General features: G+C 34.1%; 2 protein-coding genes and 1 long non-coding RNA gene across 3 annotated transcripts in view; 2 read left to right on the top strand and 1 right to left on the bottom strand.

The window, feature by feature from the left end:
• Positions 1 to 821: 821 nt before the first annotated feature.
• Positions 822 to 23,496, top strand: dnr1 (E3 ubiquitin-protein ligase defense repressor 1). The gene is made up of 8 exons (XM_077427616.1): positions 822 to 908; positions 20,387 to 20,447; positions 20,517 to 20,728; positions 20,811 to 21,298; positions 21,384 to 21,807; positions 21,880 to 22,004; positions 22,086 to 23,338; positions 23,447 to 23,496. Exons 1-7 carry the CDS (start codon positions 822 to 824, stop codon positions 22,192 to 22,194), a joined length of 1,506 nt encoding a protein of 501 aa, XP_077283742.1. The 3' UTR covers positions 22,195 to 23,338; positions 23,447 to 23,496.
• Positions 6,689 to 12,251, bottom strand: LOC143909570 (uncharacterized). Its single transcript, XR_013260348.1, has 2 exons — positions 11,085 to 12,251; positions 6,689 to 9,504 (listed from the first exon to the last, which is right to left on the bottom strand). It is a non-coding gene; the product is annotated as an uncharacterized LOC143909570 (long non-coding RNA).
• A 66-nt stretch (positions 23,497 to 23,562) lies between the features above and the next one.
• RyR (Ryanodine receptor) overlaps positions 23,563 to 26,434 on the top strand; it is a 92,968-nt gene continuing 90,096 nt past the window's right edge. Inside the window, exons 1-2 of the mRNA XM_077427612.1 lie at positions 23,563 to 23,802; positions 25,386 to 25,562. The gene's annotated coding sequence lies outside the window, so the exon portion shown is untranslated. The remainder of the gene's footprint in view (positions 23,803 to 25,385; positions 25,563 to 26,434) is intronic.

Below are 26,434 nucleotides of genomic sequence, written 5' to 3'. Positions count from 1 at the left end.
TTGGCAATAGTGAACCATTTTTTATGGGCAAACGTAAATTGTCCAACAATCTCTGGTAATGATAACGATATACATTATACATAGATAAATTAGTTTAATATTGATTCTGATTTCTTACACGTAAATTTTTCTTGTAAGTACATTAGGATAACGACACTTTTATAATAATTACCCAATCTTTTTTTTTAGAAAAATTATTTTTCTCTCTTTTCGGATATGTTATTGGCGGAATATTTTTTGGTCAATAAAGCAATTGAAAAAACAAATAAAATTTTGAACCGATTCAGATTGTTTTGAAAATTTGTTCAAATTCTGCAGATAAATTATTGAATTAATATTTGCACCAAGTGTGTAGTTTCACTAAAAGTATATTTGACGTTCGATTCATAGAGAGCGCTCAACGCCAGATCATAATCATACGCCTGTCGTCCATCGAAAAGTCGGTAAAACAGATTCCGTCAGTATCTCGCGGCAGTTTGACGGGTGTGCAAACGCATGTGTGTGGGTGGGAGTGGGGGGAGGGGGTTCGTATTTAGCGTGCGCGACCACCGGTAGCCGCAGCCGCAGCCGCAGCCGCAGCCGCAGTCGCATTCAGTTTAGAGCATCGGCAGGCGATGGACGTGGTCGGTGTCGGTGATCGTTGTCAATTCTTCTTTCACAAGGAATACGCGATATTCACTCGGCCAGTGTCGTTCGCACTCGCCTACTTGACAGACGCTTTCATCTCGCTTTCGTCCGTCAACCCTCGACAACCCTTTTCTTAAAGACGCCCACTCGCCCACTCGCCCACTCGCCCACTCGCCCCCTCGCCCACCCTCAACATGTGGTGCCTCGTGAGCCAACCCAACAACGTCGTGCTGCAGATCAAGGTGGACCCCAAAGCCATTGGCCAGGAGTGCCTCGAGAAGGTCAGTGTTCATCTTTACGTTTACATTCATACTATTATTAGTATTTCAAATTCAATTATTAAACAAAAGAACGAATGATATTTCAATCCAAATTGCCATCACTAAAAACTTCTTCTGTCACACTGTTTATATTTATATATTTTCAAAATGACAACATTTTTAATTTTTTTCTTTCTTCGATTCGTTCTTTTGTTATCGCCTTTTCCGGTCGGTTTAAATGATGTATTTTACGACTATGCATTGTTTTTGTGTTGTTTACACACCATTATCTCAAATTATTTATAACTATTACACGGACTGTCGATTCCTTTTGTTAATTTTATTATTTGCGTACGTAAATAAAGATCATATGGTTTGTGCAACCGTACCGTTATGTTTCTCTCCCTTTTGTTTGGGTCTGACACTCGTTTGTACGCAACTTACGGTTCCTTGCCCCTCTTTTCGATCGCGTCCATTATTCTCTACACGCGTATTTTCCAACGTTCCAAGGTGGCATTTTCGCTATACTCGAATAAACAATAAATTTGCTAAGAATGCTTATATTTGTCGAACAAATATACGAGGGAACGAATATAAAAAAACCCACAGATTTTACGTTTTTTTTATTCAGAAGTTTTTAAATGTATTGCCTACATTTGAATGTTTGCTTTGGAAAGATAGCCAATGTCAACTCGCAACCGAACAAATAAGTAAATAAAAATTGTATAGAAATCAAATAAACTTATTTACATAAAAAAATAAACTAAAAATATTTTATTGTCAATTCATTTTTGATTAGTACTAGTATATTGTTGGGGGAAATTCGATCAGCAAATTAACAAATATAATGAAATCGCGCATGTAAGTACGATTTCCAAAATTAATTTATCACGTTATAAAAGCGACACTCCTCCGAATGAAGATAACCAGCAAATTGTGTGTAAAATTTTACTCATTTCACCCGCGTAATATTATCGGTCAAAAGGGTATCTCTTATGAATTGTTTACATTTGCCGCACTGTCGAGAAGGGGAAATGAAATATTGATAATGTACTCATCCGTAAATAGTTTGTGATACAGTGAACTTTAGTATACATATGTTCCTTTTTTTTATAATTTATTTGCTGACCATTACCTCATTGACGATAAGCGCGATCTGTCTCCAAAGCAATTCATGAATTACATCATTTTTTTTTCCTCTCGGAAGAGAGATACATAAGTTCAAATAAACATTAGTAAATTGTTGATATCGACGAGCGCGAGTATACGCGCGATAATATTGCGTGCGAATTTTCAGTGTTTCACTTAATTTGCCGAGATCATTGACACTGGCGATAAGGTTTATGAACACCATTTCAGTCGAAGTATTGTGTTAATCGACCAAAGCCGTATGAGATTATCCATCTTTATTTACAAACCGATTTATTTACATCTATCTACATTTTGTACTCACATTGCATTGTATATATTTATCCATGTCTATAAATAACGTATTTTTTCACATTCATGGTAACATACACAGACATTATTTTATGCAAAATGTTATTGTTCACGTTCACTCTTATAATATATAATTCGATCTATCATAGGCATTTTTTAAGCAATTTAAATTTATCTTATCATAAAGCACTTGATGTGCCAGTCAAAGTTCATTTTGCCGAATAGTTGGTATGAATCAAAACGTAAATGACTCATTTCAAATGTTACAACCGTGTTATATCTTTTTTACAAGTACCGGGTAATTTTAACTGAGAAGTTTTTCTGTACTTTGACTTCATGATTTATCGCCGGCATTTAACTGCCGGGGAATGCCTTAGCTTTAAATAAGCCTAATAAAACTGAGATTTTTCTGTTTGTAAACTTTATTATCACATTTATCAGTCATTTTCCTTTGGAATTATAATCGAATTAGCCGAATTTGAGTCGTGAGTCGACTATACATGGTTATTATAGTAATGTCAACCGGACGACATCTAACATCTGTCGAGTCCAAAGTCCAATACTATTACCTCGCACGTACTCTGTTTGCACTCGTTTAATTGCCTGTAATTACAATTAATATAAAAAAGACATTTATATTCGTCTGTATCTAACATGGATCTCCAAGGTATTTTTTTGAATTGTACAATTTAACAACGAAAATCCTTAAAGAATAAATTTTACTAGCTAGTTTGTTTTTCAGTTGGGCCACTTTCGTTATTAGAGCGTTTTAGAATATGTATTAAACATACATATATGCGCATAACCAATCACTGAATCTTTTAGAACAAGTTATTAAGCAATTCGCTATTTTTTTCATAGATGCTTATAGCAGGTAAAAAAAGATTCGCAAACACCAATGAAAGTGCCTTACCTGAGCAACCTGCCAATAAATGCAACACATGAATTTTTTTACGTTAAGCTTATTTTCATGAAATTAAGCCAAGTTTTAAATAGTATTAATCAGTCGTGTAATCCTATTTTTACAAACCTCCTTTGAGCTTCACTTACGAAAAAATTTGCCTCTTATCCGATCGTTTTCATACTTTGTCATATTGTTACTTGCAAAATGCGCCGCAATGGATTTTTTTTTAAATAAACGTACCGTAAGCCTAGTCTGAATGGGGTGCACCTTACGACACAAACTCTGAGTTGATGAATACTCAAAAAATGAACTTGAAAAAATCTTCTACCCCCACTCTTAATTATTTGGTACCATTTAATTTTTTTATTTACTTACCTCTTAGCTTGAAAACGATTTGGTCGTGTGACGAAGTTTGGGTTCTTATCCGATCGTTTTCAAACTTTGCCATTTTGCTCGGTTTGGCCATCAATATAAGTGGAAATGACGTCCGCTATTACCATGGTGAAAAATAATCGTAATAGACACGTTTGAAAATACTGCATCTTCCTTCACGGTGACCTCTATCGTCCACACTGTTCTGACTCTTGCTATGGCAGATTGAACACTTTGCCATACTCGTGATCAAAGTTTACGGAGAGAATTGTTGATTTCTTAATTATTTTTTTTTATATATTGTCTTAATTTTATAAACAAAATCGGTCTCCGTGACGAGACAGAATGTTTAATTACAGAAAACGCAAATATCGGAAGGCAAAGATCGAAAATCGAAAAATCTTAAGTCGAAAGATCAAAAAAAAAAATGGTGCATGGTAAACGATACATACTCACTTAATTTTCGCGAGCAGGATACAACAGGAACAAGACAGGCTTTTCCTCCCGTATTAATGTGCGCGCGCAGAATACGGGAGGAAAAGATGTTCCTCTTGTTCCTGTTGTATCCTGCTCGCGCAAATTAAGTGAGTATGTACCGTTTACCATGCACCATTTTTTTTTTGATCTTTCGACTTAAGATCTTTCGATTTTCAATCTTTGCCTTCCGATATTTGCGTTTTCTGTAATTTAACATTCTGTCTCGTCACGTAGACCCAAACAAAATATAGAAGAGGCTAGTTTTTAAAAAACATTTTTTTTATTTTTTACTATAACTTGCCTCTTCTTACTAGCACTTTCGATTTTTTCGTCTGACGAAATTTGAGTTCTTCTCCGATCGTTTTCAAACTTTGCGATTTTCTTCAAAAATTGTTCGATCATTATTAGTTTGTATTTATTCTCAAAATAAATAAGATCTACAGAGCACATAAAATACAAATAAATGTAAGAGATGAAAATAATTATTAAATTAACGAAATGCAAGAAATCGTTTCACTTGCTTCGATTTTCATTTTTTCTTATTGTACTGTTGCGTACGGGTGGGTGGAGGATCCAAGTAAAAAGCCAACAGTCGTTTCACAGCATTTATTGATGATTCAGGAGATATACACACTGTCACTGCTCCGTCCAGAATAACATGATATCGCCTACGTACCGCCTTATAAAGGGTAGATCTCTCAGGAGGCCTAATCTGTTTACCTGTTGTATAGTCACGTATTCGGATATGTATTTCCACGACATTGGGTCTCCCCGTACCGATTCTGAGAAATAACTAATAACGGTCATTGTTTAGCCTAAATGCACTTAGAGTCCAGATATAATCCTGGAAGTAAGTGCAAGCACTTACATAGTTAATCCGATAACAGATAACCCTTGAACGATCACATAGTCTCTGGGATTCTATTCGCTTAATCCGCGGCGTACGTAACAGTACTACAAGGGGTGGGGGGAGGGAGTCAACTGAAAACTTCCATTCCTTCAAAAAGTGTTTGATCAATATTAGTTTGTATTTATTCTCAAAATAAATAAGATCTAGAACACATTTCTCTATTTACGAAAGAACCAAAGTGTATATGTATACATTAATACATATATTGTTGTGTTGACAACAGTGGGCGAACTCTTCGATCAAAATGGCGCAACTCTTTGTACAATTTGACAGCTGATGAATTTGAAAGTACAACAAAACAAATGAATACACACTCTACTACTAGGCTTTTTGTACGTTTCGATTTTATTTTGTGATCGTTTCAGTGCACTGTTGCGTGCGAAGAGAGCGGCGAGATGCATTGCTGTTGCCGTCTCGCTCGCACAGTCCGCGGTCCAAAGTCCAAAGAGCGATCGGTGAGCACGTGCTCTGCGTGTGAACCGATTTCACCTACAATCGGTGTGGACGAATCTTCGCCTTTCGCTCTCTTTCTCGCCGATACGTGCGTCTCTCTCTCTCGCACCCACCTGTACTCGTCCACGCTGTTCGAGTGGCGTACACACGCTCTACTATGATACACACGATTGTATATTTTACAAATCGATTGCCTACAGATAAGAAACGCCGTCGAATAGTCTGTGAGTGGCAAACACTCCCGTTTGGTTTTTCAATCCGCGATTGCGATGTTTATTCGTCAATTTGGTATTGCTGACAACTATTCACACGCTTATTAGTATGATTCTAACACGAGCCTTTCGTGTTGGTGGTAATGGAATGCCAAATTTTATATACATTACGTAATAACTCGTAATTATCCCACACCTGATGAAAATAAACAATCAGTGAGTACTCAAAGCGTCATTGTTAAAATAAATGATGAAATTTGGTTCCGACTTGACGACTGTTTTTAGGAAATGAACGGAAAGGTTTACATCTGTTTGTTTTTCCGTTTGTGTGAACATATGTTTTTCGAATGCGTTAATTTTATTAGGTTATATTGTGAGGTCACGTGCGATGTTGATTGAATTCGCACGATAATGTACCCTGCAATGTATGTAATGCTGATCGATTTAGCAAACTGCGAACGTTCTAATCTTACCTAAATGATTTCATTTAGTATTCGTTTTTAATTCGCATTGTACACGATAAAAAAATGTATATCTTGTAATTTTTTGACGTAACGAATATTGTTTTTTTTAATTATTATTATTTTGACTCATATAATTAACTTTTCGATTATGTTTGAATTGTATATTAAAAAAAATCAATTACAATTTTTTTGCTGATTTGCTTCAACGATTCTTTATATGATTATGTATTTATCTTCGCTAACTATTTTTAAACCAACTGCATGACGATCGCGCAATATTCATCGATAATCATTAAAATACTCGTAGATATGTTTAAGTATGTAAACACTTCACGAGATTGAAGCTTAGATAAGCAATTTAATCAACTTGATAGCTTAATTTCAATTTCCTATTGTTTATGATATGCTGCATAGTAAAAATTAAATTGCGCCATATTATTTTCATGCAATTTTACAATTTCATGCAATCACGAACATGAAAATTAACTTTTTTTTTTTTAAATAAAATAAATTTATTTTTCTTCGAGAGTGATGCTTTACTAGTTTTTTTTTTAATTAGCAATTATATTGAAACGTTGAGTATTTAAAACGTACATACATTTATTTCAATTCAAATATATTTTATCATTGATCGATTCTGATATGTAATTTTTTTTAAACATATTCATTCACTTATTTTTTTATAGTAAAATGTCTATTCTTTATATGTATATATATATTTATATATGGATGAATTAATTGTGATGATGCCAACTAAATATTGAATTGTGTTACGAGCACGTTGCGTCAAAATAAACTCGACACTTTACTGTCGGTTGAGAGAACGCGGTCCGAAGTCCACAGCTGGCTGACCTTCTCCACCAAAACAGTCCGTATTCACTTACAACATAAAGGCCATTTTCGCTCGTAACCATTCTCCCAATTGTTTCGGAGCCGGGTACAAAGTCCGATCGTTGCGAAGAGCGGTCGCTCTAGAATGCAACAAGTGTAGCCGTTCACTTTGCGAAAATGACACCTAGACACGTCGCTCGAAGGATCAAAATTGCCCGCACGCTTTCCTGCCAAGCAATTATACTCCCAATGAATACGTAGCGGTGAGATGCGATTCGCGTGTCTGTCGTCGCTACCGCGGAAAGAAACTCTCTCGGTACAAAGTCCGCTAGTTTCGTTGGTCATAGTTTATTTTTATAACGCAATGCACCTTGCGAATACTATGCACTTCTACGTCAATTCTGCACGTAATCCGTGAAGTCAAAGGCGTAGTATAATTGCACGTGCGTGATCCATTGCAACGGATTGTCAAAATTAAAATTGCCAGTGTAAAAATTGCAAAGGAATCTAATATTGATTCAAAACTGGAATATGCCAGTTTTGACATTAACCGTATCTAATAAATTTGCAATTGCAATTCGTATTGCCGATACCGGTTACGGTCGTATATGGAGCGAATCGGCACAATAACAAACTTAGACCCTGAATTTTAATTATTCCATTTAAGAAAATCCCACCGAATTTCGAACGCGTCGGTTATTATTATAAGTAAAGCCCGGACCCAGAGCGTGCCGCGTATTGTTCAAATGTTGTAAATGCATTGTTAAAGGTTTGCCAAACCTTTTTTACAAAGGATTTACAACAATGGAACAATGAGCGGCCCCTTGGCTATCCTACCTCTAATTATAAGTAAAGAGCGGACCCAGAGCGCGCTGTTCATTGTTCACATGTTGTAAATGCATTGTTAAAGGTTTGCCGAACCTTTTTTACAAAGCATTTACAATAATGGAACAATAGACGGCGCGCTTCCGGTCCTACCTCTAATCATAAGCCATCCGGAAAAACCTAACGTATGGCAACACTCGCTATACCGAAAAAAAAATAATACCATCTGAATATGATGAGTTTCCTATTCATTACGCAATAATCATCATTCCACTTTTTTGTTCGCTATATGTAATTCATTATTACACCGCACAAACTATTATCTGATTTTAATGGATTTTTTTACAAGTATACTATTTTAATTTGCCTTTTAATGACAATCACTGAAAGCGGCATTTGATATTCATACATCTTACTGGATTTAGTTTGTTCTCAATCTCCAACGACAATAACACTAAATGATACAGATTATGTTACTGCCTGATCTACATAATCTCAAATGGAATATGTTGAAAGATTGTTCGATTTGAAATTTGACAGTAATTGTACAAATGATACAGATATATGTTAAATGAAGTACCTAGCCTAATCTACACCATCTCAAATTAGTCCATTCTCAAATATATTCATATTAAAAATTATACGATTTAAAATTTGACAGTCCTTTAAGCCTTTGTCAAGATATATAATACATATCAATATTTCGAATTATACAAATGATACAAATACCTATATGTTAAACGAAGTACCTATCTTGGTCTAAACAATCTCAAATGGAATATATTAAAAGACAGTTCTGTGAAGGGTCATAATAATCATGTGAAGGTATATAGAATATCAATATATCGAATTGTATAAATGATACAGAGATATTTTAAATGAAGTAGCTTGATTTATACAATTTCAAATGGAATACGTTAAAAGATTGTACGATTTGAAAGCGGTCAATTTTTTAAGTAACTTGGCGTTCACAAGAATAAGAAATAGAAGCCTTGTAAAAAATAGTTAGAAGTAGACCAGTCAGTATACATGTGTATAGTGAGTAATAATGGTCTCTCCTTATTTTAAATTCAAATACTCTACATTTGTACAATTCGAAATAATGATATTCTGTATTTGGATACGCATCTTCTACAAACAAACCCATCTATCTGTCATTGCGACGACCTTTGCACAAGCATTTACCATTCGTGATTTATATTGCATATGTACATACATGTAAACATGAAAATTTCCAAATGATGCAACAGTGAAGTATAAAAAATATTTGTTGTTGAACGCGGTTTTTTGTTGTTGTTGATATATGCGTTTTTTTTAGCAATCATTTAAGATAATGCATATAATCCTGCTGCATTTTAACTGTGCAAGATTTTAACGTTTAGCACTGAGTCAGAGATATGTATTTGAAAATGAAGCAAAAACTTGTCATTTTTTCAAATCTATTATATGCTGGTGTAGTAGATTCATACATATATAGCATATTTTTATAGTATAATATATTATATAAATTCATATTTACTATTATAAGACAGGAAGCATTTGAGCTTTCGTCGAGAATTTCCGCCATCAGTTTTGTACAAAAATAACATAGGAAACCTTGATCGTTCTAATGTAGGACAGTTTCCAAGGATTCGTACTTTGCCTAGTTGCCCTTTGGTACGGAATTTCGCTAGAATCACAGCAGAACAATGGAATTCGATAACAGTGATAGTGTATGCTACAATGTATGCTTATTTGCAGTGGCGGACTGGCCATACAAGCGTACATGCCCGATGGCATGTGGGCCCCACTATCCGTTAGAAAATATGGGCCCTCAGTAAAATTAAATAACTTTTTAATTTAACTATTTCACGTGTGTAAAAATTTATAGGATATTGCACTTTGGGACCTAGAGTTTGGGTATTTCAACAAAACAAATTTCTTTAAAAAACCAACTAATGCCTGCTTTAACAGCCCAAGGATCGGTTAACTTTTTTTAATAGGCTCGAAATGTAAGTTTCAACATTTGCGTGGGCCCTTTTACCGGGCCCATTTCCAACCTCAATATTATGCATATACCAATACCTATGTAACAACTACCTACTGAAATAAAAATGGGAATAAACAAATTTCCCTGAATAATATAAACTGAATTGCTTAAAACAATTTTGATAGGACGATTCATCATCAACCAGCGATTTAAATTTACTTCATACATACTTTCAAAATAACATTTGATTATACTTCAACGATATAGTAAGATTTAAATACACAATTTTAAACATTTTCCGAATATTAAATCTATTCCTAATCTAGACAAATCCATGTATATAGAAACATAGGATAGGGGCCCCCTCCCCAAAATCCTGATTTTCGATTAACATTAATTGAAAATATTATGCATTTTTTGTTTTCAGGGACGTAATTTGGGGGGGCACTCGCCCCCCTAAATTAAGGAATAGTGTGAATTTAGAAAATATTATGGATTTAATGATTAATGAGATACTATGGATCTATGAATGCTGCGTTTATTTCTTATGTACATATGTTACTTTTGGGTAACTAATAAAATAATCGCTGCTATGTGCTTTGAAAAAAAAAGATTTTATTATTTTGAAGCAAGTATATTTTGGTTTTTAACTGGTATGCCATTAGTAACATTCTTAGAAATTGTTCATCCCATGGAGCGAATCGTTAGAAAGGTCTCCTTTACTTTATTTTGTCTCAAAAACAGATGTGTATCGTTTATTTTTCCGAATGTTCGTATATTTTTTGATATAGTGATACATTTTGATGGTCGATTTTTGTTAACCATGTGAAGATTTTTGGAAAAAAATTTTCGCCTACGGCGCTTTTTTGACTTTTACATAATATTTTTTTAAATTTATTTTTTCAAAAATAAACTTAATTTTTTCATATTTTATATTTTCCATTTTTATTCCGATATAAAAAAGATTTTTTGAAAAAAAAATCAATTTGACCAATCTTTGCCTGCCCCCCCCAAGAAAAAGCTGAAGTGACGTCCCTGATTGTTTTCTACCGAAAGTAAAAGCCGCTTTTATGCCGCATTCTTTTATGATGCATTATATGACAAGGATTAAAACGAAATATACAATGTAATTTATGGATCTATTTTGCTTTTGCCATTTTTCTTGTACCTAAATTTGTTTATTCCCATTTTTGAAAATTTTATTTATTTTTTGCCCTTGATTTTTAGCGTGATGGAAAGAAGAAAATTTTGTTATATGGGGGGGGGACAAATTTTTTTAACCCTGGGTGGGGGCCCCCTTTGACTCCTGGCATGCACTGATTTCAGTCCCAGTCCGCCACTGCTTATTTGTAATCAAACTTTATATCTCCGATATCAGACTTTCAACCTTCGTACCGCTTCACTTCCCATCTGCGGTGGCTATTTTCACCTGAAATGCGAAGGTCGCCATATTGACAACTCTTGTACCTCGTCTGTACAGCGTGCATACCCCACTAGTCATAATGATTACAAAAAAAAAAACCTACATTTATAATATGAGAGTGTGTACTTGTTTCGCATGCTTACGTGATACGGCTCACGATCCCCTTCTGTTGGAACGGTCTCGTTGATCATCATCAGGTGGTCACGTAGACACCAGACGAGGACATTTTTTGATCGTCTTATTATGAACGAGTTACTTTTGGTTATTTTTAACCGACTTGTCTGACCTGATGTACCCACTTCTGTAAAATAAAGCTTGGTCTTGCTTAAAAAGACATGTTTAATATCATGTGTATTTATGAATGAGTTCTTTGTTGCATCTTGATCTTGATCTTGACCTATGAAATTCTTCTTTTAAATTATCCTACATTGGATCAAGATACCATGTACTAATGTGATTCATCTATGTAAGTGAACACTACTGGAACTTGCACCCATCTATGTATGTACATATAAGTGCAGATTGTTCATCTGCTTTTCTCAATGCCTTTTGGCCGCAGTGGCGTAACTAGAAAAATTGGGCTTACATTTTATTTTAACATAATTTTTATTGATAATTGCGGACTATTATTATTACTGTACCATAACAGAAAACTATTGAATGTCGTGAGAAGGAGTACAGATGGGTGAAAATTAGACACCCTATGTGTTGCGTATCAAATTTGGAGTATAAAATTTTAAATATTGTTTCCTATTAGTCATTTGAATTATTTAAAATGACTGATTTTAAAATGACTTTAAAATGAAAATGTCCAGTATTTTTATTTGAAAACCTTTTGGGGCCCTAAATCTAAAAAGCCTGCATGCCCGTGCGGCATAGTAGTTACGCGCCTGCTTTTGGGTCGTTTCTCAAATATTTAATTTTACATGTCTACTTACTTCGGTTGCCATTACATCTAATGTGGCTATAAATTATCTTCGCTCAAGAAACTTTTTTCTTAATATGCTTGCCAAATTCAAATATAATGGAACTGAAATCTTTCCTATCACTCTGTAGTCTCGTGCTTACCACCTACTGCTCCATTAAAAAAAAAACCTGGATTTACATCTTTAGCGTGATGATTGCGTGATCCACCTCATATCTCCCATGTCTTCTCGCTTTTTTCGCACGTGTTTAAAATATTTTAGATGTAATTTTTGTCCCGAGGCCAATAATCGCTATCGTTTCTATTTTCGGATCTTTCTCCAAGCATTTTTAGCATCTGCGGAGAAATGTCTAAAATTATAGCATTGACACAACTTCGATTCATGTCACACGTATAGTGTTACTCGCTAATTTTTTTTATTTCACCTCGAGATTCAAAGTGCCGTTCATAAATTACACAAGTACGAAGTCTGCGCAAGTTTTTTCAGCTCATCTTGCTGAAAATAGTGGTTGAGTCAACGGATCAAAGTCCAATCGAAGGTCTTCTGTGGGCATATAATGATTGTAGTAAACGAGGAAAGAGTTCAAAATAATAATTGTAGAGATATTCTCAGAATTTAAATAACTTCGATCAAAGGTGCCACTATGAGTAATAAATACTAGATGAAGCAAAGCGATTGTAATCGCTTTTACCTGTAGGTAAAAAAGATACTGAATGTGATTCATTACTACGCTACTGCAATCAAGTGTATTAAAATGAGTATATATAAGAGGATAGCATATTCATTTTAAGACTACAAAGACATCTTTAAACGGAAAGCCCTACCATTATGTACGCATGTACATACATGCTACGAATATCCCAACACACTAAGTAGATAAACTCATTAGACCCAAGACTTACTAGGTTAATTTCAATGACCCAAAAATTAATTAGAGAGATCGTCATCCGTAGCTTCAAACTGTGTATTACACATGTACATAGTTTGTTATAGAGCAAAGTTCAACTCGAATCGGGGGGATTTTTTGCCAATTTCGTTTCGTGCATACATTTTTAGTTGCCAAGTAGAACCAATTTAGAAGTTTGCATAATGATTATTGAGCACATTTTGATCAGATCTCAGTTTTTACCGCTTGATTTTTTAGTCTATTTCCTCGAAAAACCAGTCTCGGGTCGTGCAAAACTTTGCGTTTGCTCGAACCTCGTTGCATTTTATAAAATCTACAATGAGAATATCCGGTTTCTCGACTTAAAAGTCCTCTGAAACTTGTTTCGTTCGAGTAAATTTGACTTGTGCTAAGCTACACACACCCACAATAGTGTACGAGAGACGAGACGTGCCTGCTTTTGTTATTCGCAATAACAACTTGTGTATATACTCGCAGCTCGTTTACACATTTCTCTTATCGGTCGCACCTGATTTGAACAATTAGTGGTAAATATTTTTCGCGCGAAGAATCAACACTCGTTTAATTTTAGAATGGATCGACGCCTTATCTGACCCGAATGCTGGAACTATCACCGCTGTGATAACCTTTCAGGTCCTCGATGCGGGTCAGAAACTGGTTCTTCCGGAAGGTTCGCATTGAGTCATCGTTCGTTTTCCTCGTTTGAGATGTTTCCCTTGTCAATTACTGTGGGGGAGTGAGTGCACTTGCTCTCTCCTACTTGCAGAGATCGCTCAGCTGGCAATGGTCCATCGAGAGCCACGCTTCGTATAGGTCGAACGGTCTGTGATTGCACGCGGTCACCGCATGAGCATGTCGTGGTCGAGGCATGCTCGTGGTTACCTTCCATCAGAGAAATGGGTCACCTAGAAAAATGGTGTCGGGATCGTTCCCAGAACTGCAACTATGAAATGCTGTCGCAATCCAAACGTGGCAGGGTATTTATAATGCAAAATAAACATTGGGGATGTTTTGCGAGTGGCTGGCTGGAAATGCTCACCGCCTGTTTTTTAGCCTTCGCGCGCGCTACGAGAGCATTTTCAGCCAGTTGCGTCGCTTATTTACCCCCTGCACATATTTGTTTTTTCGTTTTACGTACAATCGCTTGTCACGGTTTTTAAAATTAGAAAATAATGACATTACCGAGTGTCTTATGCCCTCGATAGTACACCTGTTCATTACTAACTGTTTTAATGCAAGTGGCCAACGACTATCGCATGGTAAAAAGACTGCCCTAGTGTCCCCCCCCCCCCTCCAGAAAGAGTAAATTCAGATAAAATCAAATGTTTTAAATATCTAAAATTAAATAAACTAGCATGCAATTTTGTTTTTAAAATTGTATCCATGTAACCGTTTAGTTCAGATCAAATGTCAAAAATGTATACATATTTACATTTAGATTTTTTTTACATACTTTTTATCATATTTTTTCAACATATATTTATTTTTGTTTTATTATTAATAAAAAAAAATTACCACAATAATTGTCCCGTCAGTAATAGTTGAACACTTTGATTTTTAAATTAAATAATAATATCAGTGAGAACTTTTTGTACCCATAATAGTGTCTTGCCGTTACTAACCGATAGTCTTTCAGGGCAAAAACACGCAGCGGTGCACGTGGCACGTGTTTTTTTTTTAGATACTTTTAAACATGCAAAAAAAATGGGCCGTGCATTGTACATATTCATGGAACGCCCAGCACGCCCCGTCCCAAAATGACCCTCTGGGGTATTTTCGGTCAAATTGCATCCTCGTATTTATCTTTGCTTGACAGTTATCGATAACGGTGTATCCCATATTTGAAGAAATGTAGAAGACCACTCACAGCGGGGAGCCAAGCACACGTTGTGCCGTTCATCGCTGTGTTTTTTCGCCCTTATGTCTTTTTTACAAGTGGAACTTCAAATCCATAAAATTGAATTTAAAAAATAAGCTTATCGTTTGATATTTGGTAAAAAAATTACAATTCAAATTCAGTTTAGCCGTAAATATATGTGCCTTTTTCAAGCACGTTTTAACACTTAAAATTTTGATAAAAACGTATAAGAGGTTAGTAAAAAAAATTGCGCATTTTGACAAAACATTTAACTATTGACAATTTATATTGCAAAAATATGTGCAAATATATTTTATTAACTTATTTTTCATATACATACATAATACTGGTACAAAGTTCTTTGAGTGGCAATATTACATATCTGATCGAATTTTGGAACACAGACAAAGGTGTACTTACTAATCGTGTATTAAATCAAATAATAAACAATACTTTTATCATAATCGCACCGGGATTGTTAAAATTGGGAAAATTATCGATCATCCGATAACAATGGCCGGACATAAATCTTGATAATCGCCATGAATTCAAATGAGTACATCTCGATAATGAAGATGTCGAATCACACATGATTAATATATCTCTCTATTTTTGGGTGCTGCTGAACTTCACGAAACTCGCAGTTTGATTCGTCCAATTTTATTTGTTTTGGTGTGCACTTCTTTATACACCCAACACATGGTTGGCTCAAAAATATCTCGTAGCGACCCAATCGAGGCCTCTGCTTGACAGAGAACGTGTTTACAAACTTAAATAATGTAATACACACACACACGAGTGTATATTTAATTATGTTTTTCGTTCAATTTGTATGTATGTAGGTGAGGGCGTTATTGAATATCTGTCAGATAAAAAAGCAAAAAACAAATGTACGATTTACGGCGTAAATGTTTTTCTAGGTTATTAAAAACGTTATCTTATCACTGGAATATATGTACATACTAGACCTGTCAAAATAAAAAAGATTGAAAAGCTAATATTAAACTTAATCCCTCCCCCCCCCCTTCTCGTAGATTGATTGTTCTTTGTTATGCCCCTGAATTTATATAGGCTTTGTTTTTCAGACATTTATCTATTTTCTAAATATATAAACAAATTGAAATATCAAAATGCGCATGTTGGTTATATTCAGGGCTGTAAAGACAGATTCTGAATCGTAAAAAAATCAACCGACTTCTCTTTACTATTTTCTTTAATTAATTCAACTAGAGTCTCCAATTGTATTGAAGTAAATCCAATAATAAATCGAAATTAAATAATTTCATTATAAAAATCTTAAATTTAAATTACATTACGAATAAAATCGTTAAATTTGTGTGTTTTGGTCAAAAACACACAAATTTTGTGTCCTACGTCTCATACTTTTTTTTATTACATTGATTTTTTGTATATGAAATTCATTTATATACACTATGAATGTATTTACTTTTATTTATACCTATTTAACTACCAATAATTAGATAAGTCGGTAACATGTAAATTTTTGTGATTTTTTTTAATTCCTTTAATTTTTATTTATAAATTGAAACTCGCTATTATTTTTTTATTGCTAATAATTTTATACGTTGGTAAAAAAAGTCGGATCTCACTAAATTCATTCAATTTGGAATCAGTAAATTTTTAAGCGACACCTCAGCTCTGGTATTTTATTACATACTAACGGTTTTACCCTGCTTCGCTCGGTATTTGTAATATAAACTGCTTAAACATGGCTAATGTAATAGTAAACATTCATTCGTTTATTTATTAAATTTATTTGAATCGAAAAAAATATTCAACAATGTCGACATCGTCCTCATAGAAACTTTGATCTGTTTTCGATGCTCCCACCCAAACCTTACATACATAGTTACAAAGTCTCTTTCGAAATTATATATTAGATTATTTATGATGATTTGAAGCACTAGATAGTTTGAAATTCAATAAGCAACCTATTTTGAATCTTCTATACATGCATATGTATGTATCAGGATGTTTAAGTTGGTCAATTGATTTATCAAAAAATATTAAAATCCATACGAGTATATTTTTGTGTATAATAATAGAATGCTTTTATCTGAATAATTCATAAAATTTTTGTAACAATATTCAATTATTTATTACAAATTGAAATGCATAAAAATTGTTTACAATAAAAATGTATTTTTGTATAAAATTGAACATTGATCGTTTCGCTGAATAAAATAAAATAAAATAAAAAAACACATTTCCCCTTTCTCTTCTCGGTAATATAATGGTCGTCGATTTTATTGCGCTGGGACCGGCAATCGATTTAATATAGCAGCGCGCGAAAAACGAATTTGCAACTGTCAAATCTGACAAGTGATGGAAAAATACGAGCATCCGTCCAATTGAACTCTCTCGAGTTGCACTTCAAACGGTCTGATCTGATCTGATGCTGGAGACCTTCGAGGTTTCACGTGATCGTCGCACGGCAACTAGGAAACGTAATATATGCTAATTGATATCTAAGTCATCTCATTAGGCGGGGGGGATCTTATGCAATTAATCATTTTAAGTTGTCGCTTGAAGTTCGCGCTGATACCATATTCGTTACACTTTATTTATCTGACCTTACGACGGGTCACACGAGAGATCAGAGACCAAAAGCTATTGCACGGGGGGCTTACATTCAAATGTTTCGGAACAATCAAGTCAATTATTTGTTGTGAGCAAATTAAAAAGCAATTATTATTAGCGAGAGATAAGTTTTTGTATTGATTTGGCGTGTGGCAAGCGGCCAGAGATAATTTCACAGATAGTTCAGATCGCGTTGGAATTTGCACAGGTTTGGTTCATCAGCCCCGATTACTGTTGCATTAACTGGCTACAATTAACTGGCTCGTTTCCATTTCTGCTCTCTTGGCAAGTCTCCTTGCATGTGCTCGATAATTTCCTCAAAACGTACTACTATTCTCGGATCTTTCCTTTGTGTTGAGCATTACGCGTATTATTTATGACTATTTTCCACTATAACTGTCTGCGGTAAAATTCTTGAAATAACGTACATATGTACTTTATATTCTTAAACCCACAACTATGTATTTGAAGGACTTGTTAGCACGCGTAATGTGTGTACATTTGTATGTAGCAACTTGTGTATGCTACAACTAACAAGCATAAATATTCGCATATACAATATTACCTCAATTCATGCATATAAGTATTTATTCATTATATATTATTACCGCATCTGTAAGTGCAGTATTTCCATAGGGAGCGAATCTATTAACACTGCGAACGTGCTATGACAATAGTGATGGTGAGATTATTCTGAACAGGATGTAGAATGCTGCTTCTTAACTCCCCCTGATATTCGTTTGAAAGCTATCATCATTATTTGATTTGGAGGAGATATTAACGCTTTGACTACTGTTTTGCACTTTTGAAAATGATGATTCTATCTTTCATAGCTTCCAATCTCTTCTTCTACTTATATTCGGTGACAATTTAAATGCGCATTTTATAACATTTGTGTGTATTAAAAAAATATCGTATTATTTAACAATATAAACGTACAATTTAAAAATAATTTCCCATACGTTAAGAAAAAAGAGCAATAGAAAAATTATGAATAGATTATAAAATAAAACAACACATAAAAAGTCTTATGTTCCTTTAATATAATATTTGTACGCACAAAAAATAAAATAAGCAGTAAGACAATATAAAAACCTCTAATAAATAAATATAATGATCATTGAATTATAACAAGTCCATTATTTTAATTAGGTCAGAATTTAAATATAAAAAAATATGGGCATTTGATAAGTTAAATTCACAACAGAAAAAATATAAAATGAATGAAACGTGCATTAACGCTGTGCATTACAGATCTCGCATATAGGATCGGCAACATCCAAGCTGGCCCACTCTGTATAATAAATAGGTGTTAACGAGTTATTAAGATCAAAGTGGAAATTTTTTGTAGTTGAAATCATGGGAGTTTTTAATTCTACCATTAACTGCGCACTTTTTGATTGCCAAATGATCGAAACATTTATTTCATATTACAAATAAATAACTGCTCAATGTAACATTTTTTATTTGACAGAAATATATTTATTTAATGCGAAATTTCTTTTATTTTAATGCGCAAATGATTTGTTCTAGGGAGCAAAGTTATTTTTTTAAACGCACCGTTAAATCGTACCCCTTTTATTCTTGGCTAATGTCCATAGTTTTCTAGTTGACCTCTTCTCCCTAAACAATTGATCTTATTATGTCGACAATCATTATTTTATATCTTCCGTCAAATTAAAATTTTACTCCCAAAATAGGTAAGGTAGTTGAAAAAAAATGTATTCTATGGAAAAACATTCTCAATAAGGTCATACTGTGCTGTTTTGTACTATTAAGTGATTATTTATCGACATTACGTTTATTTACATTACTCATCATTAATATGACATTAACATATCTTCGATTGATATTTCATGCAAAATACAACGTTTTGTTTCAATAATACGCAGTTTGTTGTCAGTTTACAAGACGGCTGTTTTTTTTACGGGGTTTTTATTAGTTTTGTTTGTTATTTAAATTTGTAAAACGTTATCTATAGACAGATCCTTGAGCACGCCCACATGTTTGTTTTGCTGCCTTCTCTTTCACATTGTGGAATCAGTTTTCAATAGTTTGTTTACGTTGAATATTTAAAAGTTCATCGGTAAGCAATTCCTATGAATTTTCGGCTCATATTCCATTGTTTGAATGAAAGTCACATGTAGGACACGACTTCCGAAACTTTGCACATGTTTGCTTCAACAATTTAACCTCTCCAACACGTAAACAATACCTAATATGTATGCAAGAAGTTGTCCACCGAACTCGCATTTGTTATTGTAGTTGTGTCTCAGGCTAATGCGCAGATCCAAAACTGGTTATTTTATTTATTAAAAAAAAAAAATGGTGTCCTCCATAAAATGGATGAAAACACATGTGGTTTGGTGAATTTTTTCAAGGATTTTTATTACTATCGCTGCCAAAAACAAGTCAATAAATTTAATCTGGAACGCAATTCCAGGTGTTTTTATCACATCTTCGTATTAATATTATTATTAATTAGTGAAATTCTATCCACATTTTATTTATATAATATTCAAGAGTATACTTTCTATATACTATTGTGTAATAGCAGCTGGATAAACCTTGTTTTGAATGCGATGCGTCAGTCTTTGTTCAATTTAAATATGCAGTAAATATTTATGAGACGGTTCCCATTACACGTTTAATGAATTCACCTTTCAGGTGGTGCGTAGAAATATTGTTGATTAAGTCTGAGCATTTTATTATGCTCCAGTGCAAATACTACATATTTGAAAAACATGTTTATTTCGATGGCCTACCTACAGATAAAAAAAAAAAAATTACTTACAACCGCACTTACTATCAAAACCTAGTATCTTAACATTTTTATCAGCATTTATCAATATATACGATTTATGATACTTCTCAAATGTCGTTTAAAATTTTTCATCATTTACTTATGTATTATTGATTTTGTTTAGGTATGTGAGCACCTTGGAATTGGCCCAGAAGCGGACTATTTCGGATTGAAGATATCGAAGTGTTTCGCTGCAGCGGACGCTGTAGATACGAATGGAACTGTTGGTGCCGGCGGCGACGTCGAGGAAGTAGCATCTGGAGAATGGATCAACCTGAGAAACTTTTTCGTATCGCACAATCCTCAATTGAGGCTGCGTGTGAAATTCTGGGTTCCCCCTCACCGACTACTCCTCACCAACACTCGTCATCAATTCTATCTAAACGCTAGCCGGGATCTGATTGACGGCCGGATGGTAGTCGCCGATTGGGACGTAGCTTGCAGACTAGTTGCATTGATAGCTCAAGTAAATATAAATTTGATTATAATATATTATGTATTTGTTAATAATGATTGTGTTATTGATGTTTTTTTTTTATTATTTTTAGGCTGAAAGCGGAGATTATGATATGGAAGAGCCTCCGACTGCTATTTACAATCAGTGTGTTAATATTGGTCCACAAGAAGGAAAGCCCATCGATTACCATCAAAGAATCGTAGATTATCACTATGAGATCGCCGGGATGAAGTCGTCTTCGGCTGAATACCAACTGCTGAAAGAAATCTCCAATATGGAGTCGTTCGGTGAAGAGTTGTTCTTCTGCAAGCCGTCTAATGCTCATAACAACAACGATGCTCATAGTCTGTACTGTCATCTGTTATATCACGGCAAGGAAAATGAAGGCATGCCGAATAAATACAGTGATATGTATGCCAGTCAGACTGTCGGCTGCTTGACAACCGGTGGAGCTCATCAAGAAGGTGGCGTGGAAGGTTGTGGATGTAAGCTTGGAATGTGTGTCGGTGTCGGACCTCAAGGCATCAACGTGTACAGGCCTGGCGACGGCATCGGTGAAAATCACAAAGAAAAACAGAGGTACTTATCATCCACCAGTACATTTATAGTAATTACACAGCAATCAAAGCGTTTAAAACTAATAGTTGTGTATTATTTGTTTCAGTATTGCATACACGGCAATAATTCGCGCTGCACCCGTCAAACGTAAATTTCAACTGGTGCATCTGACCAGTGACGGCACCGAAGCTGTCCTCAACATCAAAATGTACTCCCGTCACGCAGCATCAGCTCTGTATCGCGCCGTCACCGAAAAGCATGCATTCTACTGCTGCGAGACAGTTCGCAGCGACGTCACCAAGCAGTTCATCAGAGATCTCAAAGGCACCATTGTATCGATATTCAACGAGGAATCAACACTCGGAAAGAAGTATGTGTTTGACATCAGAAGAACCTATACAGAAGTTTATGACAATGCTAGACGTGCTCTCTTCCTCGCCGGTAAGGGTTCTGGAAACCATACGGCGTTGGAAGGATGTAATGCTTTTACTGGACATCGCCGAGAGTCGCAGTGTGGGGTTGAATGTCGAGTAAGTATTTTTAATATTGAATTTATGTGTTATTTATCATGGCATATATTGACTGTTTTATTTTATTTGAAGGAATCCCGAGACATAAATGGTCAGCAGGCGGATACTCTAGCTTGCCGAATTTGTATGGATCAATCAATAGACACTCTTTTGTTACCTTGTCGCCACGTACTTTGTTGTTCTGAATGTGCTAGCAGGTAATTATCATTTATTACATATGTATATTAGATGTGTGTGGTTTGAGACAATATTTTGATTGAGTTTTTATTATATTCTAGGTGCACAATCTGTCCGTTGTGTCGTAGCGAAATCAAAGAGTGGCTCCGAATCTACCTTACGCTCACAGTGCTCACAGAACCCGCCAAGATAAACATCGAAAGTAAATAAACTTTAAAGTACATATGATTAGGTTTATAGTCATGAATAAAACAAATGTGATAATTATATAGTAATACGTATGCTAAGCCAAAAACTTGTGAGATCTATATATTGATTGTTATGATGGACGGTTCCATATATGTGATAAAAAGAAAGTGATTTTGTTTGGTGAATTGAACTGCGTTATTGTGTGACACTGGAAAATGACAGCGAAGCACGGTCTTATTGGTGTCTTTAATTTGCAATTGTAAATATTTGCAATTTTTAAATGTCACGCATTGAATTTATGTGTATCTAAGATGTGTTTGACCGCTGAATGCCGAACGAAGTTCGTATATACATAGTTATTTCTTTTTGCTGAAAATTGTTATTGAATTGTCATTGATTTCTTGTTGATTTTTGATTTTCGTTCTTAAAAAGTTACAATTTGTGTCTACGATAGTAATATCATATCATTAAGTTTATTACCATTCTTCCATTTTGTTTACCTTTTGAAATTTGTCCATCATTACTGAACTTTTTATGAGATCATTTTTGACGTTTCGTTTTAGAAATGTCACAATGAAAAATTAAAATGAAATTTGTTGTATCTTTTTACTTTATTTATATTAATTAACATTATCAATAATCATTTCATTTTACATTCTTTAATATTTGATTTTTTTTTTTAACATTTATCATAAATGGTTGTGAATTTGAATGTATGAAATGTTTAAAATTATGATTAAAAAATAGCACTGTAACACGCATTTATTAATTTTATATTTAAGATATAAGATATAAGAATCTAATGCAATACAAAAAAATAATAATACATAGATTCATTTCTAAAAGTATTCAAAAGTAATTATTTTTCATGTAGCAAAAGTTGAAGTTGTATTTTTATGAAAGTATATATTTTTAACTAGTCATTGTAAGTCATTACAACTTATTTTGCACTGTCGCAAAGTAAGTATATATATGTATATTACGTTTCAACGATGTTACCTTAGCTACTTTATGCTGCACTTCATATTACATTTTTGCGATAAGTAAATATTTTTTTTAATCAAAAAGTATTGAAATTCATAGCATGTAACATAGTCTATGTAAGATTACGTAGGAGTGACGTACCATTAATCATATCCAGATCTTTTTTTTAATGTACCAATATGTGAAAACTATTATATATACATATATATATATATATATATATATATATATATATATATATATATATATATATATATATATATATATATATATATATATATATATATATGTATATATGAATGAAAGTATTTTTGAAAATACAAATAACTTTTACAAATGATTTTATTGTTTTATTCTTGCACATCTCCTCCCGTTTTGAGTTTTTATGACTATGATATTTAGTCTGTTATCATGAATTGTTTGGTAAGTCAGTGTCGATAGTGAAGCTGGTCTGCGCGCTGTTATATATATAGGCTGAGTATTGGTATCCGGGAGCCGGGCTGCTCCAGGAATAGCCGCCCCTCCCTGCCCTGATCTAGCGGAGCGCCAGTGGCCCGCGGACAGCGGCCCCCTTCAACCGCGACCGCGAACCGCCCCTCGCCACCCCTGACATCAGCTGGTCGTGGCCCCCCTTTCATCGAATCGGTAAAATTCCAATTACCGACGGCTTTTCAAATCGTAAATTTACAATATAATTCATAAATTCTCCAGCACTCTCAGTGATTAATAAAAAAACGGTTTAAAGTATTTGATTAAGTGCCAATTAAAACAGTACATGTAAGTGTACGGCGATGAAACTCAACTCGCACACATGTGTGCAGAGTTTTAAATTCCGATTTCGACCGAAAGAAATCCAGATGACCTTTTCAATTTAACTGCAGTAATAATTTTCGAATATAAACACCATTCTATTTTTTACAGTGGCAATTAATTACTACAAACGTCAGTATAACGATTTTTCATTTGTTTTTTTTTCAAATTTATTTTACGCATTCGATTAACTTCAAAGCATTCAAACGGCCGTTCGTATAAATATTTTCATGAATTTTAAATCAAAAACAGTTATACGATATAAATAAATATTGCGATTAAATTTCGAAATACAGTACACTTACAGGTCGTAATAATTCACTAGAACTATAAATGTTATTATTAAGATTGTTTTAATAGTGTAACCTTTACACACAAATTAAATATACGTAATTTATGATACTTGTTATTATACATACATAGCCTCGAAATATTAAACCTTCGATTTGAACACTTGGGTCGTTGCTCATTTAGAATTTAATATTACTGTGTACCATTTGTGCCTTCGAAGATGCATCTGTTCACTACTAATATTTTAGCGTAGTTTTCTTTCGTGTTTATATAAATATATACTAGTGTTGTGCCCGATGGAATATCATCGCACGAGTTATGGCATATTAAGTTATTAAATGAAAAAAATTAAAGGAAATCTGTCGGTCCTGTGTTTGATCTGCACGCGGTCGAATTTTTTGAATTGTTTAATATGAAAAAAAGGTAAAAACTACCTACATATATAAACAATATAAAACACCAATATAAAAAATAATGAATTAATTAATTAAATAAATCTTCAATAAATGCTCAGAGACTTAGCGCCGTCTATTAGCTTAGAAGAAACATTGGTAGCAAACAGTATAGATAGAAGTTTTTTTCTTTCGTTATTGTATTTGTATATTATGTGACGTGCATATGTATGTCGAATCGAAACGACTATTACAGTACGGCGAGCGTTATCTTACACAGACACACACACACACAAACACACAGACAGACAGACACGCAGAATAGCGATATTACATATATGTATATATGTATGATTTATATTTACGAATTCTCGCACGTATATTATACAAATAATTCAAAACATTTATATAAGCATACAATGATTCAATCAACGCGTACAACACTTTCACGCGATAAATATTTACATAGAAATTATAACACGAATGTACATTGTACACACTAATCGTTTGAGTAAAGCAAGTTTCATTGTACGAAGTCGGAAAAATCGAGAATTTTCCCGGCCCTAGTACAACTTTCCATTGACGCAACCGATCCATTGCTGTTTCAATCGATTTCTTTTCCGTTTGCAATTGGAGCGGAAGTATCGCTTGTCGAATTGAAATATATTGAATATGGCTTGAATATGCATGGGTTTCATAGTTTTTGTTCCAAGTGGATGATTTTTGGCGTTTCAGAGGCGGCGACAAGTGACCAGCTCGTTGGGTATTTATAAACGGCGCTGAAACTGACTCATTTCGCCTGGTCGAACCGTTCAACCAGCTCGTACGACACTTCCGACAATTCCCAACCGGTGACCGGTTCCAGATCACGATGTGTGACGGCTGCCTTCGACGCTAGCTCCCCCCTAAAATGTGAGTATAATATATTTGAGGCTTTTCAGCCATTTTCAGGCGTATAAACTTGTACGCGGTGTGGACGACCGATGATTAAAATTAATTGGTACGGTTTATCAAGGGCATATGTATGTATGTACGAGTATGTGTTATGATTTGAAGAGCAACATGACATTCAAAATTAAACTGAAATATAAATGTAGCTATTATGTATAGTAGAAAACAGATTTGAATAGAAGCACGCGGTCGAATTTTCACCCATAATACACACACATACATACACTTTCCTTTGTAGTTTCTTAGTTAGGTTATGATTTCGGTTCAATTTTCATCTGTTCTATTGTTCAGTGTGATGCATGATTAACTATGGATGTTTTTAATATACCAAAATCTGTAGTTCACTCATAAATATAATAATCATATCCAAATTAAGTATGTATAAGGTGGGTGACCGTAAAAAAGTCGAAAATGTTCGTTTACCATGCATACATATGAAAAACGGTTAGTATACATCGTGCTCATGAACTCCCCCCTCTCGAGAGCTGTTCGACTCCTTAACTTACTGGCACATTACTTGGACTTCTTCGATGCCAGTTATGTTGAGTTGGTGGAACACATCCTAAATAGCACGATATAAATTTTTCAATCTTATTTCTTTGTTTTTTATTTTGTGTACATATTTCTTACTTGGTTTTTATTATTTTTTTATGTTTTTTTTTATTTATGATTTTTATTATTTTTTTATGATGTTTTTTTTATAACTTTTATGATTTTTATTATTTGTATTATAATCACATTGACGCTTTGGGGCAACCTGTCAAGTCTCTGTGGTATTGATTTATTTAAAATAAAATAAAATAAAAATAAAATATCAGTGGCGTGCGGCAAAA

The sequence above is a fragment of the Arctopsyche grandis genome, chromosome 3 (assembly GCF_051622035.1).
Source record: "Arctopsyche grandis isolate Sample6627 chromosome 3, ASM5162203v2, whole genome shotgun sequence".
Classification (NCBI taxonomy): domain Eukaryota; kingdom Metazoa; phylum Arthropoda; class Insecta; order Trichoptera; family Hydropsychidae; genus Arctopsyche; species Arctopsyche grandis.
This window is presented reverse-complemented; position numbering and strand designations above follow the sequence as displayed.